We start from the raw sequence: 14734 nt of genomic DNA on the forward strand, positions 1-14734 counted from the left end.
TACAGAAGGAGCAGGTTTATTGGTGAAATGTGCATTGTGGCACATTGTGGTTACATTGCCTAATACATTTTGCTCAATTACCCTGCGGATGTATTCATTTTAAATGTGGGTCGTGCTTTCTGAATGACAGCATGTATGAAGCTTGCTGGCCTTTTTTAAGAAAAAAGGGACACAAACTATAATGTGCCACTCAGAAAGTGTCACATCATGCAACCTAACATAACTCGGAGTAAATTTTATCTTCAATACTTGGATGAACAGGTCCATCAATCAAGGCAATAATTACATGTTCTCATAAATCTGTGTAATATGTCTTGACATATTTGAAATAAACATTAAAAACAAGAAGAATACTTCCTCAAAGCAATTTACCAGGTTAGCGGGGAAAACTGAGTGAAATTGAGTGAGTGCTCAAACTTATGAAAACAAATAGTTGGGGGAAAAAAAAATAATAATAATAAAATAAAAAAAACCTATACATGTAGTGCTGTGTGAAACACAGCACTCAAGGCTGGCTGACCGCTTCGCGAAATGGATACTTCTGAATGTGCGCCTCCTTGTTTCTTGCCTTTCCAAAAATATCCTTTGTTTTTTTTTGTTTTTTTTGTTTTTTTAAATCAGAGTATATAACCGGACAGATTCTGAGAAAGCACAACTTCCGTTTTCAAGCTGCGTGCTTCTGTAGCTCTCGGTCCACCCAGTGGGGAAGAACATTCCGTATGCACAAGTGTAGCTCAAACGTGGGTCAGAATCTTTTCATCTGCCGGCGCTCCTGTCGTCTCTGTTTCTTCTCGTTCACCTCCTCCGGGGCCGAAGGGGCCTCAGCTGTAAACCAGGGGCCCAAGAAGTTGAGCCAGAGCAGGTACAGTGCCCGTGCTGGAGCCTATGATCCAGAAACACACATGCAAATGCATCAGGAACAGAGATCAGAAGTAAATGTTGCGAATGCAGAAATTTGATTGGAATGGTATGTTTGTTACTCAAACCTGTATTAATCAAACCTTATTCTGTAAATAGGCCACAATAATTTTTAAAGTAACAAATAATCAACACTCAATTTATTTTCTCTGGCAGCTTTCAAAACCATTAATCTCCTGCTTAAAGCCCAGTTATCTGTGAACCATCTGATTTTGTTTTCTTTAAGTCAAACACTTGACTTTCCCCACAGTTCAGGCTCACATTTTTTGCATCAGTAGCCAGAAGCTTGAAAAGTGACAACTACATAATGCTAATTTTGTTTTCCAATCTCACTCAATCAGTCCAAAAAGCAGAGATTTGACTGTCTATCAAACAATTATTCAACGGATAGGTCCGGTCCTTTGTCTCTATTGGTTTGCGTTCCAGCCATACGATATAAGTGCAGCTAAATGGAATCTTCACACATCTTTTAATATTACTCCGTGTTTGTAGATGAGTTATCTAAACCAGAATTAACCTAACGTTATCATCATTGTGCCGCTAGTAGCCTACGAAAGCAAAACAAAATTAGCGATTTTAAAATTTTGACCTTCTCTGGGATTTGGAAGGGAGTAGGATCGGAACAAAAAAATTAAACTAAGGCAACATCCTTAGATCTAAATAACAGCAAGACCACCAAACCTCGGGGAAGCAAATGAGGACTCATAACGACGCTATGAGTTATTTATCACTTTACCTGACAGTGCCCAGATAAACATCTACAACAAAGACAAAACACTTGTGAGTCAGTGTTGTCAGGTGTAATGTAAACTATCAAGCTAGTTAGCGAAACTCAGTGCAGTGGGGAAACATTATTGCAATAGCGTTGTTTAGCTAACGTTAGTGTAGTGGGGATACATTATAGCTAGCTAACGTTAGCAATACCGTTGCTTAGCTAGTGCAGTGGGGACACATTATTGCTAGCTAGCATTGCTTAACTCGTGCAGTGGGAATGCATTATGGCTATCCAACGTTAGCAATATCGTTGCTTAGCAACCAATTAACTAGCCTACCGGTCAGCAGAAGAATACATTTACCATAAAACATAGTTCCATTAAATACATCAATTTAAAGTTTTTCCTGTCTTTCTTTTGTGAAATTTTTCAAGATAAATGTGGTAACCGTTGAATAAAATGTTATGGAACTCAAACCTGTAGTATATCGTGGATATAGACACAGCTAAGGGGTGTAACGGTGTAACCACCCCGCTCAGCTATGCCAATATCCACAATATACCACAAGTTCTCGTTCCATAACGCTTAAAAGGTATACTAGCTGAGAGTACCACGAACACGACCCAGGCAGCACTAAAGATGAGGAAAAATATCTTACCAGCAGCCACAGGTACCAGAAATAAGACGATATTGTGCCGAGGACCTGAACAATTGCAGTGAGCAAGATTACATCTTTCAAGTGCCTGGGTTAAGAGAGAACAATGTTACTAACAGAAAATGTGGTCCACTTCAGCAACCAACTTAAACACGTCTGAAACAGTCATTTCCTCTGACGCATGTTTTTACAGTTCCCATTGCTGGATCCAATACTCACTCTGACATGCCTTGCTCCATGTTCAGGTCAATTCCCCCGTCAAGCAGGCTTCCATCCTCCGCAAACACAGGCTTAGCCATCGCAGACATGGAGCGGTAGCTGCCCACATACACCGCCAGAGCAAACAGCAGCAACAGCTGCAGAAATGTACAACACACACACAACATTTAAACAATCAAGAGTTGAAGAAATATACAACACAAACAACATCTAAAAAAATCAAGATCTGAAGAAATATACAACATGGACAACATATAAACAATCAAGAGCTAAAGAAATATACAACACACACAACATCTAAACAACCAAGAGCTGAAGAAATATACAACACACAACATCGAGACCTGCAGGAGAATACGATAGACAAACACCTGAAAAACTTATGAGGTGCAAGAACATACAGCATGCACACGACTATGATGAAATAATAGGGGGATGAAGTCACTTAACAATAACAGACTCTGATCCTGCAGCACTATCAAGGTGGATGACATGCAAAACAGCAACAAGAAAAAAAAAATCCCAGCTAGAATTTATGTAGAGGAAGAAATAAGTTATTTTATTGTCAAAACCGATTGACATGGGTCAAGAGAGAGCCTCTTATCAAGAGATAAAACTGCATTTAGCCTTACCCATGTCCAGACTGTGGACGAACTGTAGAAGAGGAGGTTCACAGCAGTGAATATGGCCTGCAATAAAGAAGACATGCTACCATTCACACTTCTGAAGAGCTTTCAGTAGAAAATCAGTGTGTGTGTGAAAATCACAGATATTGCGTGGGCCACGTCGACATGTCCTTACGTTTGCTCCCAGGATGACTCGGGTGTAGAACTTTAGCGTTGCCGTGTTCTCCTCATATATCTGTTTCTTGCCTTTGGTGCCAACCTTACCTTTGGGCTGAGAAATATTCAATGAGTAGTCGTATAGTGTGACCGGACGGCAACCTTCCTTAGTTAGCTAAATCAAACCGTTATCACTATACATACTTCAATAACCGTATACTCTAGAAACAGGTGGCCTCGTTAGTTAGTTAGGCAATGTTAAAGTCGATGAAAATAAAGCCTGCTTCACACTTAATGTTTGCGTCACATTGGCATTGAGGAAATACATTTTGTAAAGTTAACAAACAAGCAGCACCTAGCTAGGTAATCGTGTTAACAGTAGTGGTACTTCATTTACAGGCTAGCGAGTACAAAATACCTCGTGTTTGACAGCAAAATATAGCACCGGTAGTTAGCTACAAGGCAACAGAAAATACTTAACGTTAGCTAGGATAGATGGAAATTCAGCCTAACGTAGTCGTACGAGCGAATACCATTTAAATCCTAAAATGATCCATTGAATTACGTAACCTGTATGGTAACTAAAGAGCAAAAACGGTCTGATGGCGGAAATCTGGACTTACTTGTCAGCTAACAGTTGGCTAGCTATGATGGCCATGATTAGAACATATTAGCATTAATGCTAGCTAGATTTATACTGAATCTGCGACAGCTTTTGATTTTTAGCACAACATACCGCCATATTTTCTTACACCGTTTCGACCCGTAAAATTGTGGCCTCAGATATCAAGTTACGTTTTCTTCTTGACATCTACTTTACTATACGCTTCTAATTGTAAAGTTACCAATCAACCCATCCAACATGCAGTGCTGCTCCAACACGACAGTATGTGGAGCGTCGGACTGGACTGGAACTGCTGTGAAGTGAACGTAGCAGTTAGGGATTCATTTCCGGTGTTAGCTATGATTAAAGATATCAAAATAAAAGCGCTTATCAACCACATACCTCGCACAGGAGGCCAGAAGTTTTCAATCAGTTTCAAATGCAGGTTTGGGCAGTTTTTTGCAACTGCTCTCATTTACATAATGTGAATATATAATGAAGGAATTACCCTCTTACGGCACAATGTGCCAGAAATAGGTATTCCACAAAGCATACATTCCACTCATTCCCATCCCAGGAGGACATTCAATCAGACAAGGGCAACTTTCAGGGACAGGGATTCAAGATAAACAAGAAAATATATAAATGTCTGAGGCTTTGTAGGTAGCAAATATATGTGTGAGAAAACAGCAGTGGATATAAAACTTAACCCTTGGGTTAAACCAATCTGCTCTGAATTATTACCATTATTGTAGACTCTGTGGTTTTGGCATGTTGTTGACTGTCTGACTGCTTTGAATGCAGCTCTTACTGCATTTTAAAAACAAACATGGTTCTAACAGTATGGAAAACGTTGTTTTCAGAAATCAGTTGGGCATTTTGGTAGAGCCATACTTGCGAGTGACTGCTTGCCTGGTATGAAGGAGCTTTTGCAGTACTTTCGAAAGAGGCACGATTGCAGCTAACTATAGCTATACAAACATGAGTAAAGTCAGTTAAATAGCTAGTTAAATGGCTTTTGTGGAAAGAAACTACTAAATTAAGCAGATGTTTTTACAAATCATATTAGACCAGTTTTCTTCGCTAATTACAGTGCATCCGGAAAGTTCACTTTTTCCACATTTTGTTATGTTACAGCCTTATTCCAAAATGGAATAAATTCATTTTTTTCCTCAAAATTCTACAGACAACACGCCATAATGACAATGTCAAAAAAGTTTTTTTTGAGATTTTTGCAAATTCATTAAAAATAAAAAACTAAGAAATCACATGTACATAAGTATTCACAGCCTTTGCCATGAAGCTCAAAATTGAGCTCAGGTGCAACCTGTTTCCACTGATCAACCTTGAGATGTTTCTACAGCTTAATTGGAGTCCACCTGTGGTAAATTCAGTTGATTGGACATGATTTGGAAAGGCACACACCTGTCTATATAAGGTCCCACAGTTGACAGTGCATGTCGGAGCACAAACCAAGCATTGAGTCAAAGGAATTGTCTGTAGACCTCTGAGACAGGATTGTCTCAAGGCACAAATCTGGGGAAGGGTACAGAAAAATTTCTGCTGCTTTGAAGGTCCCAATGAGCACAGTGGCCTCCATCATCCGTAAATGGAAGAAGTTTGGAACCACCAGGACTCTTCCTAGAGCTGGCCGCCCGTCTAAACTGAGCAATCGGGGGAAAAGGGCCTTAGTCAGGGAGGTGACCAAGAACCCGATGGTCACTCTGTCAGAGCTCCAGCGTTCCTCTGTGGAGAGAGGACAACCTTCCAGAAGGACAACCATCTCTGCAGCAACCCACCAGTCAGGCCTGTATGGTAGAGTGGCCAGACGGAAGCCACTCCTTAGTAAAAGGCACATGGCAGCCCGTCTGGAGTTTGCCAAAAGGCATCTGAAGGACTCTCAGACCATGAGAACCAAAATTCTCTGGTCTGATGAGACAAAGATTGAACTCTTTGGCTTGAATGCCAGGCGTCATGTTTGGAGGAAACCAGGCACCACTCATCACCTGGCCAATACCATCCCAGTGAAACATGGTGGTGGCAGCATCATGCTGTGGGGATGTTTTTCAGCGTCTATGTTTTTTATTTTTAATAAATTAGCAAAAATTTCTAAAACTTCTTTCATGTTGTCATTATGGGGTGTTGTGTGTAGAATCTTGAGGGAAAAAAAAGGATTTATTCCCTTTTGGAATAAGGCTGTAACATAACAAAATGTGGGAAGAGTGAAGCGCTATGAATACTTTCCGGATGCACTGTACTATCACATGGTAGTCTGCAAAAATGTCTTACAGTACCAAGCTACCAATAGCTAGCCAGAATTACATTACATTACATTATTGGCATTTGGCAGACGCTCTTATCCAGAGCGACGTACAACAAAGTGCATACCCATAACCAGGGATAAGTTCGCTGAAAGACCCTAGAGGGAAGTACAATTTCAACTGCTACCTGTACAACAAAGATAAGGACAAGGGCCATTTTTTTTTTTTTTTTTTTTTTTTTGAACAAACAAACAAACAGCAAAAGTGACCAAAGTTAACTATCCAAACACTGCTTACCTAGCCAACTAAAAATACCGATACACAAAGCAAGTCACAGAGACAACAATTAAGGTTCACAGGGAGGTAGGGAGGGATGGGGAGAGGTGCTGCTTGAAGAGGTGTGTCTTCAGCTTGCGCTTGAAGGTGGGGAGAGATTCTATAATTCTGACCTCAACGGGGGGTTCGTTCCACCACCGTGGAGCCAGAACAGACAGTAGTCGTGAGCGTGAGGTGGAGGTTCGGAGACGGGGAGGTGCCAAGCGGCCTGTGGAGGCTGAACAAAGAGGTCTGGCAGGGGTGTAGGGTCTGATGATTTTTTGCAGATAAGCTGGGGAAGACCCTTTAACTGCTTGGAAGGCTAGCACCAATGTTTTGAATTTGATGCGAGTCATGACAGGCAGCCAGTGGAGGGAAGTAAGCAGGGGGGTGACGTGTGAGTATTTGGGAAATCATCTTGGGGGTGTAGGCAGGGTTGAGAATGGAGGCTGTTACACCTCGCCCTCAATCCTGTACGGAAAGTATGATTTGTTTCACTTTCTAGGGAAATTTCCACAGATCAAGAATGGCTGAAACAATCAAAACAAAGTGCAACTGAAGGGCTAATAGTGGTGGGCTCATGCAACCATGAAACAGTGGTTCCCATGTTAGATATGCTTGCCTGTCGTTCATTCTGAAAAATCAGTGTCACACAGCAGTTAGCACTAGCACCACTAAATCCCTACATTCGGGATATCTTAATAATAATAATAATTTTGAAACAACCTAATAAAGATGAGAGAGGTGCTAGTGTGCCTAATTCTATGCCTCCATCTTGAGTGTAGTCATTTTTTAGTGTAAACACAGTTGGGAAGCAAGGAAAGAGATCCTGCACAGTATGCCTTTAACAAGTAACCTATGCAGTGGGCTGGGTAGCATGATCATGCATTGAATAGCATGGTCGCCTCACAGCAAGAAGGTACCCAGCTCCAATCCCGCACTGGCCCTTTCTCTGAGGAGTTTGCATGTTCATCCTGTGTCTGCAGGAGTTTCCTCCAGACCAGGGTCAAATATGTAATTGTTTTGGATTCAGATATTCTTCTAAGCTTTACTGCGCCTGTGTATTGGAATCTATGAAATACTGTCAAAAAGTGTAAACCCCGCCTCAAATCAATCGAGCGCAGAAAATGTTTTGAATACAAAACAATTACAAATTTGGCCCAGGTCTGGATTCCTCTGGGTACTCCAGTTTCCTTGCAAGGTGCACTAATTGGACAGGCTACATTGTCCATACCTATATTATTTAAAGTTTGTTTTGCCCGGTAGTCACTTTTGATCAATTATCTCTTTTTCGAGCAAGACCTGGTTGAAATGGCAGCAAAACACAACAGACAAGGCACAAACACTGACAAGAACATAAAAGGCAAACTATCTGTGAGTGAATGGGGTGCAGACCTTGCAGTGGATTGCCGACCTACTCAGAGTGCAGTTTCCTGGTAGTTTCCTTGGATCTAATTTAAAAATAGATCCAAGAAAACTACACTGATAAGCATTACAGTACATCAAGAACTAATCAAACAATTCAAGACTGGCAATTACAAGGAATTACACTTAAATTAACTTTTATTTTGTATTTATTTGTATTTATTTGTAAACCATATTTCCATTTTGATTTTGACAAAATTCCATTTGTAGTGGGACAAAGCAAACTGCAATTCGACATAAGAAATCAGGTCATCTAACAAAAATAGAACAATAAAATGGCAGACAAACGTCTGTCTCTGAGACTTTCAAGTTTTTTCAAATCTACCTGCTACCTGCCTTCAAAGAAGCAGTGTTAGCTATGCAAATGTGGCCTAAGATCATATTAGCTCACCCCATCTCTCATTATGTTCTACGTTGCTTTTACACAAGAACGTGTTAAGCACATACACCTATGTATATCTGAGGAGTGCAATTTTCTTTTCAAATGTCACTGTATAGATCCCTTCCGTCTCTGTCCAGAGATGAAGTTTATATGAAGGGAGACTGTTTCTGCCACACAGTGGAGCAGGGGTCTAACGATACATCAATAAAAAATGGTGCAAAAATGGATACATATTTTTATGAATTATAGCACAATATTTAAATGTCCATAATCTTATGGAAGCAACACTGTCAACAGTGAATGCCCGGAGAAGCCCGTTGTCACAGGCAATCTGAATAAATGTTGTGTGTTTCTACGGTAACGGTTTCTGGGACGGGATCCTCGGTGCCGTGGCCGTTGTGCTGACTCAGCTGGACCTTGAGCTTCTCCACCTCGTAGTTGTGCAGGTACTCCTGGATCAGGTAGCCTTCCCGCTTGATCCGGGCCTTCACGTCAGTCGGCACGTCTGGAATCATCCAGGCCACGAAGAACTTCACCACAAACACCACATGCTGAGGACGTGGAGGTGAGAATGCATGCAAGAGTTTTTTGTTTTGTTTTGTTTTTAGCACAATTACACTGTGACTGACATTACAACTGTTGGATATTTGGGCAGTAAAGCTCAATACAGATACATAAGAGGCGGACATATGCTTTTATAACCCTCAGGTGTCAATAACTCACTATTAAGTAGCTGTATTGGGCTTTACCCAAATATCTAGCAGTCAGTCAGTCACCGTGGAATTGCCCTTTAGCATTTCTCAAACTAAAGACCTTCCTTGTACACGGCTGCACACTAAACACAAATAATCACCAACCTTGAACAGGTGCGGTAATTGATTACCAAGTATTTATTGAGATTGCTACAACATCTCTTACTGAGTTAATTTTCACCCACCAGTAGGATATTTTGTTATTCGCACCTCAGCACACATGTGGGTTTACCTGCATACGCTCCTCTAGCACACATGTGGGTTTACCTGCATACGCTCCTCTAGCGCACGTGGGTTTACCTGCATACGCTCCTCAGCACACATGTGGGTTTACCTGCATACGCTCCTCTAGCACACTTATCATTGGATAAGAAGGAACTAAGCCTGCATGCTTTTTGTTTGGTTTGGAAGGGAATGGTTACCTGTTGCACGATAACGTACCTCCATGATGATAATGAAGGCCAACTTTGCCGCCAGAATGTGCCAGAACCGTGTGGTATGGGAGTACTGCCACTCGTGGTCTGGTGGATAACGATAGTCCCGGTACCTAGGGCAAGCGGCTCAGTGATACATTGTAATAATGCCTTGCCACAACACACATGCATTCAAGCTCATGAGAATGAAATAATACATTCTCACAAACGCTTTCCATTTCAGACTCTAACACACTTCAGAATAAATGTTGAATCCACTCTCTTCAATTCTTCCTTCACCTCTTCTCAGAATATTTATACTCCACGCCCACACTCCTAACCTCACTCACAAACAAGTAGGGCCATGCAGAGAGGTAGATATCCATCCATCCATTATCTAATCCCTTTATTCCTGCCAAGGTCGCAGTGGGGTTGGCGTCTACAGGTTGCCAACCCAACACTCGCACCATTCACATGCCCGGACCTCCAGGCAATTTAGACTCTCGTATTAGCCAAACCTGTATCTCTGTGGACTGTGGGGGGAAACTAGACTACCTGGAGGAAGCCCACATGGACATGGGGAGAACATGCAAGCCTCACACAGAAAGGCCCCTGTTGGGATTCAAACCCAAGATCTTCTAGCTATCCACTTCACCGCTGTGCAGGTGGCACGTTGTCACGTTTCAGGTCTGTCTTGCCATGTTTTATGTTTATCCATTTTGTCTTAGTCACGTATTGTCTTATCATGTATTATGTTAGTCTAGGTTCGTCATGTTGTTTAGTTTATTTCTTGTTACGATTTATTTTCTCGTCATGTCTAGTTATGTTTCGTTACGATTATATTACCTTGTTATGTTGAGTGGTTATCGTCTTAGTTTCGTTTTGTGTTATGTTTTGATTTATGTTTATTGTTACGTAGACTGGTTACTGTTTAAACATACACTTTTACATGTCTTTCCGCAAACCTTGAGTTCCGCCTTTTCTCTCTCTCTCTTTCTGTCATTCACACCCTAAGTGTTTCCATTTGTCTATTTACTAAAACTACTAACGCTAGATCAGGATTGGGTAGAACTAACAAACTAATTATGTGTTCATGTTACCTTACGTTTCTCGTGCATGTCATTTACTAATTTACTAATGCTAGAGCAGGATAGGTTTATTACTAACGATTACTAATTACCTTGTTAAACTTGTCATCTATCGCACCTGTTTTTCATTTCCTTGCTGCTCTCTAAACTAATTGTCTACACCTGTCTACACCTGCATTTATATCCCAGTCACGCTACTGTTCTCCGCGAAATTGTCTGCCTCTTGTTATCAACGCAACTCTTGAGCATTATTTACTGATTGATTCACGTTACGATCCAAGCCTGTTTTACCGACCATTGTTTATTGATTTCTGTTTCGTTGACCATCGTTTGTTTTTTGACCATGTCTTCGCCTACCGTTTTTGTACCGTTGCCTCGCTGATTGTTTCATGGTTTCGACTTCCGCATCGCCCTCAACTACGACTCTGCCTGCCGTCCGCCTGTACTTCTGCCCCGCTGACGGCTCTCCTGCTACCGGACCTTCCTGCACGTCTACCGACTACGAGTTTGCCTCTTCCCTCGGCACCGTTGTTTGTTTACTGTTTGTTTGGCTGGATCTACGTGTATGGACTTTGCTTGTTTTGACTACGCTTCTGGGATTCGTCCCGAATAAAGCCCTGACGGGACTTTATCTAACCATTGTTTCTGAGTCGTGCATTTTGGGTCCAACCCCCACGCACCCGTCTCACTGTAGACACAGTCTACAGACATTTTCTGCATCGTGCTTTTCGATCATTTACATATCAGGGGCATGTTGTGAGGCTTGCAAGACACTGGGTAGGAGATGCTCCTGAAGGCAAATACATTCTGTGTCTTTTCATCAGCTTGATGTTACCCCACCAGTGCATTTGTATCAATGTTCTGTGCCCTGAAATATGTGAGGTCAGGTGACAAAGTCAAGTCAGTGATGCCTTGCATCTGCCTTGCCTGGCCTGACAGCACATCTCTGAACCCCAGGAACAATCAGTCTAGCTAATCCTAGTCCAGTCATACTCTGGCCTGCGTTGGCCCTGACCTGCAGGTTGTCATGGCAGAACTGTTGAACCAGGCGGGGCTCTCTCCCTCCTCAGGCTGGTTTCGTAAGGGGAAGTGGGAGATGTTGTACACAGACAGGCTGTTGTTGATGTAGCCCTCCATGGATGGCTCAGTGCCGGGGTGATAGGCATAGAAGTAGACCAGGCGTGGGATCATGTCAGAGGTGAAGGCTACGATGAACGCCTGGGGAGGACAAAACAGTCCAATATCAACCCAAAGTTCACATACACAAGACTGGCTGCAGCACAAGTGTGCATACAAATGCAGACATACACACATTGAAGATGGGTTAGGGGTTAGGTTATAGTTAGTGAAGATGGCGTTCACAAGTGCACGCACACATAAACTCACGTTGGTGACGACAGAGAAGATTGCCACTCCGTTGAGGATCTCCTGCCAGGCTCCAATGCTGTGAGCCTTGGCTGCCACTGGACGGCGGAACTGGGTGGTAAACTTCCAAGCGTCGACCCGGATCTCCAGGATGTTATTACAGAGTGCTAGCAAGGGGGCCAGTGGAAAGGATGCCACAAATAGCGTGATGAAGCCAAACTGGATCACTGTGGGAGTGAGAGTGAGAGAGAGAGAGCGAGAGAGAGAGAGGCACAGCTGGGGACCACTGTGGGAGATTGGAACACAGCTGAGGATCGGTGTAAAAATAACAATAAAATCAGAGGTAGCAGGTGGGAAAAAAGAGAGAGAGACAGTTAAACATCACTTTAGGAGAGAGGAACACCACGATGGATCACTGTGGGAGAGAGTTTAGACATATGCAGTGTCTGCAATGTGTATACACTGTATACTGGTGTTTAGACACATGCAGTGCCAGCATTGTGTATGCACTGTATACTGGTATTTTACACATTCTCACCCATCTCCAGGTACTCTGAAAAGAGGCCCAGCTGGCCGAAGTCACGCAGGTCATGGTCCTGCTCCCAGCGACTATACAAGATCTCTGGGTTACTGAGTGTCTTCCATTTGCCCCACCAGTTCCTCAGCCACCTAAACACATAACACCAGAGCACTCTCAAACTCATAACACCAGAGCTCTCTCAAACATACAACACCAGAGCACTCTCAAACACATAACACTAGAGCTCTCTCAAACACACAACACCAGAGCACTCTCAAACACATAACACTAGAGCTCTCTCAAACACATAACACCAGAGCACTCTCAAACTTGCAGCGCAAAAGCTGTCGCAAACAACTATCTCAAACATGTGACACCAGGTCAGTATTTCAAACAAATATTGCCAGGGAACTTCTGAACTGTTAACAAATGTTAGCATCTTGAATAGATAAAACAAAAGGCATCTACAGTTATAAAAGGCTAAATTGCATACTTGTTGTGAAAACAATAGCATTGAGTTCATCCCAAAACATCAAGAAACTAACCTGGCTAAGTCAGTTAGCCATGTAGCCAAGGTGAAATCTGTGTTGTTTGGTAGTGTATACCTGCTTCATACAAAGCTGTGATGTGACTGGACACGCTAGGAAAGGTTAGCTTCAAGCAAGATCAAAGTTGAAACAATTTGAACCCTGAGGGTGCTCAACTTGGCTTTATTTTGAGCTGTGGGCTATGCCAGATTTAGTGTTTGATGCCAATACTCCCTCCATAGGAATGTAATGGCTTGACACCATGTTGAGCGTTTCAACACTGATGATGTGAAAGCAGCTTAATACTTACGGCACCAGTGCTTCTTGGATGTTGCCACATAACTGCTTGCCAGACATGATGATGACCAGTTGGGTGGTCAGCTCAATCAGACAACCCCCAGGGCTACACTGCAGATAAAGTGGAAGAAGAAGACAGGTTTTTGTATCTTTTCATTCTTCAGATCATGGACATATTCAACTTCTAACCCATTCAGTGGCACAGGCGACTTAAGGCAACACAAATTCCAACGTTCTACAGTGCTAAGCACGACTAATGTCAACAGTAATACAAACATTCTAGAGTGCCGAGGAGATTACCCGAGTTTTAAACCCAGTCACTATCACTATAAGGCGTAACAACTAACGAGCAGTGGGCAGAACTCATAGCAGAATATTTCTTGACTCTGATTGTCCGTCACCTGAATCTGACACAGTATACCTTGTTGGAAAGGGTAGGAACCCCTGTACAAGAAGCTTACAGTATTTTACATTAGTTTGGTACTGAAATTACCTAGTAATGCATTGACACAACAATAAGAAGTAGTTCAAGACGGCATTCGCTTAAGTACAGTCCTGACAAAAATATAGTTCTTTTGAACTACCAAAACTGGAAATATGCCTAAGGCCCACGGAGACTTTCATGAGGCAGCTCTCTTATGAGGCATCACCCGGACAATTGAGATATATTAGACATGAAGAAACTGTCAATTGCCTGTTCAAGCATGTAATTGCAAAACACAAGCTTCGACTCAGGGTGACCATTGTTTATGGACATTCTCTTCAACTACGATTGGCAGCCAACTAAACAGGCACATTGCTGATTGGCTAAACATTCCATGTTGTTTATGCAATATGAGATTGTATATACTGTAAATCTCAATCCATATTGCAATCAATTCATCTGAATCCACTACTCTGGCAACCATAAAGGAGAACAGGAATGGACAAATGTGGTGGAACTTACTTCCTCGTTCCTCAGCTGGCCAAACATGTAGGTGTAGTTGCCTGGGTATCCCACGAACTTGCCCTTGAAGAAGGCCACATAGAAGCAGGAGGAGTAGTAGTTTATGAACTGGAAGAGGAACATCTTCACGGTCAGCCTGTTCTCATACTCCAGGTGGGTCTTGGGAATTTCTGCGGAATTAACAGTCAGCATCTTTTTCACAATGAATGAATATATTTCTTTTTCTGAGGATCATATGAAAAGCTTATGAGGACGAACATGACAGTATCAAGAACTTTGAATCGAATAACAGCTTTACTAACATCCACTTTTGTTTGAAAGAAAATGTAGTTCCTGGCAACAAACATTTTCAACTTCTGTTGGCATCGGCAAACAAGAAGTGCAAGAAGCGCAATGGCGCGCAATGTACAAGGTCATTTTGAGTCATGTTTAATTCACTTTCTGAAGCACTACCTGACTCATATTTTATTTTGCTCAAAGAATATTCAGGCTCAAACTAGTGAGGTAAAATATGTGCCATTTCACAATATACAGTATTGTGCAAAAGTTTTA

General features: G+C 42.1%; 2 protein-coding genes across 3 annotated transcripts in view; both read right to left on the reverse strand.

The window, feature by feature from the left end:
• On the reverse strand, positions 1–4236 carry tmem208 (transmembrane protein 208). Of its 2 annotated transcripts, XM_061221557.1 has the most exons (7): positions 4024–4236; positions 3307–3402; positions 3138–3194; positions 2506–2642; positions 2290–2374; positions 1655–1676; positions 1–883 (listed from the first exon to the last, which is right to left on the reverse strand). In XM_061221557.1, the coding sequence occupies exons 1-7, from the start codon at positions 4027–4029 to the stop codon at positions 822–824; spliced, it is 465 nt and encodes a 154-aa protein (XP_061077541.1). In that variant the 5' UTR covers positions 4030–4236; the 3' UTR covers positions 1–821. The 2 variants fall into 2 exon arrangements, with proteins under 2 accessions (XP_061077541.1, XP_061077540.1); XM_061221556.1 differs by lacking the exon at positions 1655–1676.
• Positions 4237–8023: 3787 nt separating this feature from the next.
• LOC133111326 (anoctamin-5-like) overlaps positions 8024–14734 on the reverse strand; it is a 31165-nt gene continuing 24454 nt past the window's right edge. The window contains exons 15-21 of the mRNA XM_061221555.1: positions 14183–14352; positions 13250–13347; positions 12431–12561; positions 11914–12119; positions 11543–11745; positions 9468–9573; positions 8024–8825 (exon numbers count right to left, since the gene is read on the reverse strand). Coding sequence (XP_061077539.1) covers positions 8595–8825; positions 9468–9573; positions 11543–11745; positions 11914–12119; positions 12431–12561; positions 13250–13347; positions 14183–14352 — 1145 coding nt within the window. The 3' untranslated portion in view covers positions 8024–8594. The remainder of the gene's footprint in view (positions 8826–9467; positions 9574–11542; positions 11746–11913; positions 12120–12430; positions 12562–13249; positions 13348–14182; positions 14353–14734) is intronic.

This window comes from Conger conger, chromosome 15 (assembly GCF_963514075.1).
Source record: "Conger conger chromosome 15, fConCon1.1, whole genome shotgun sequence".
Classification (NCBI taxonomy): Eukaryota; Metazoa; Chordata; class Actinopteri; order Anguilliformes; family Congridae; genus Conger; species Conger conger.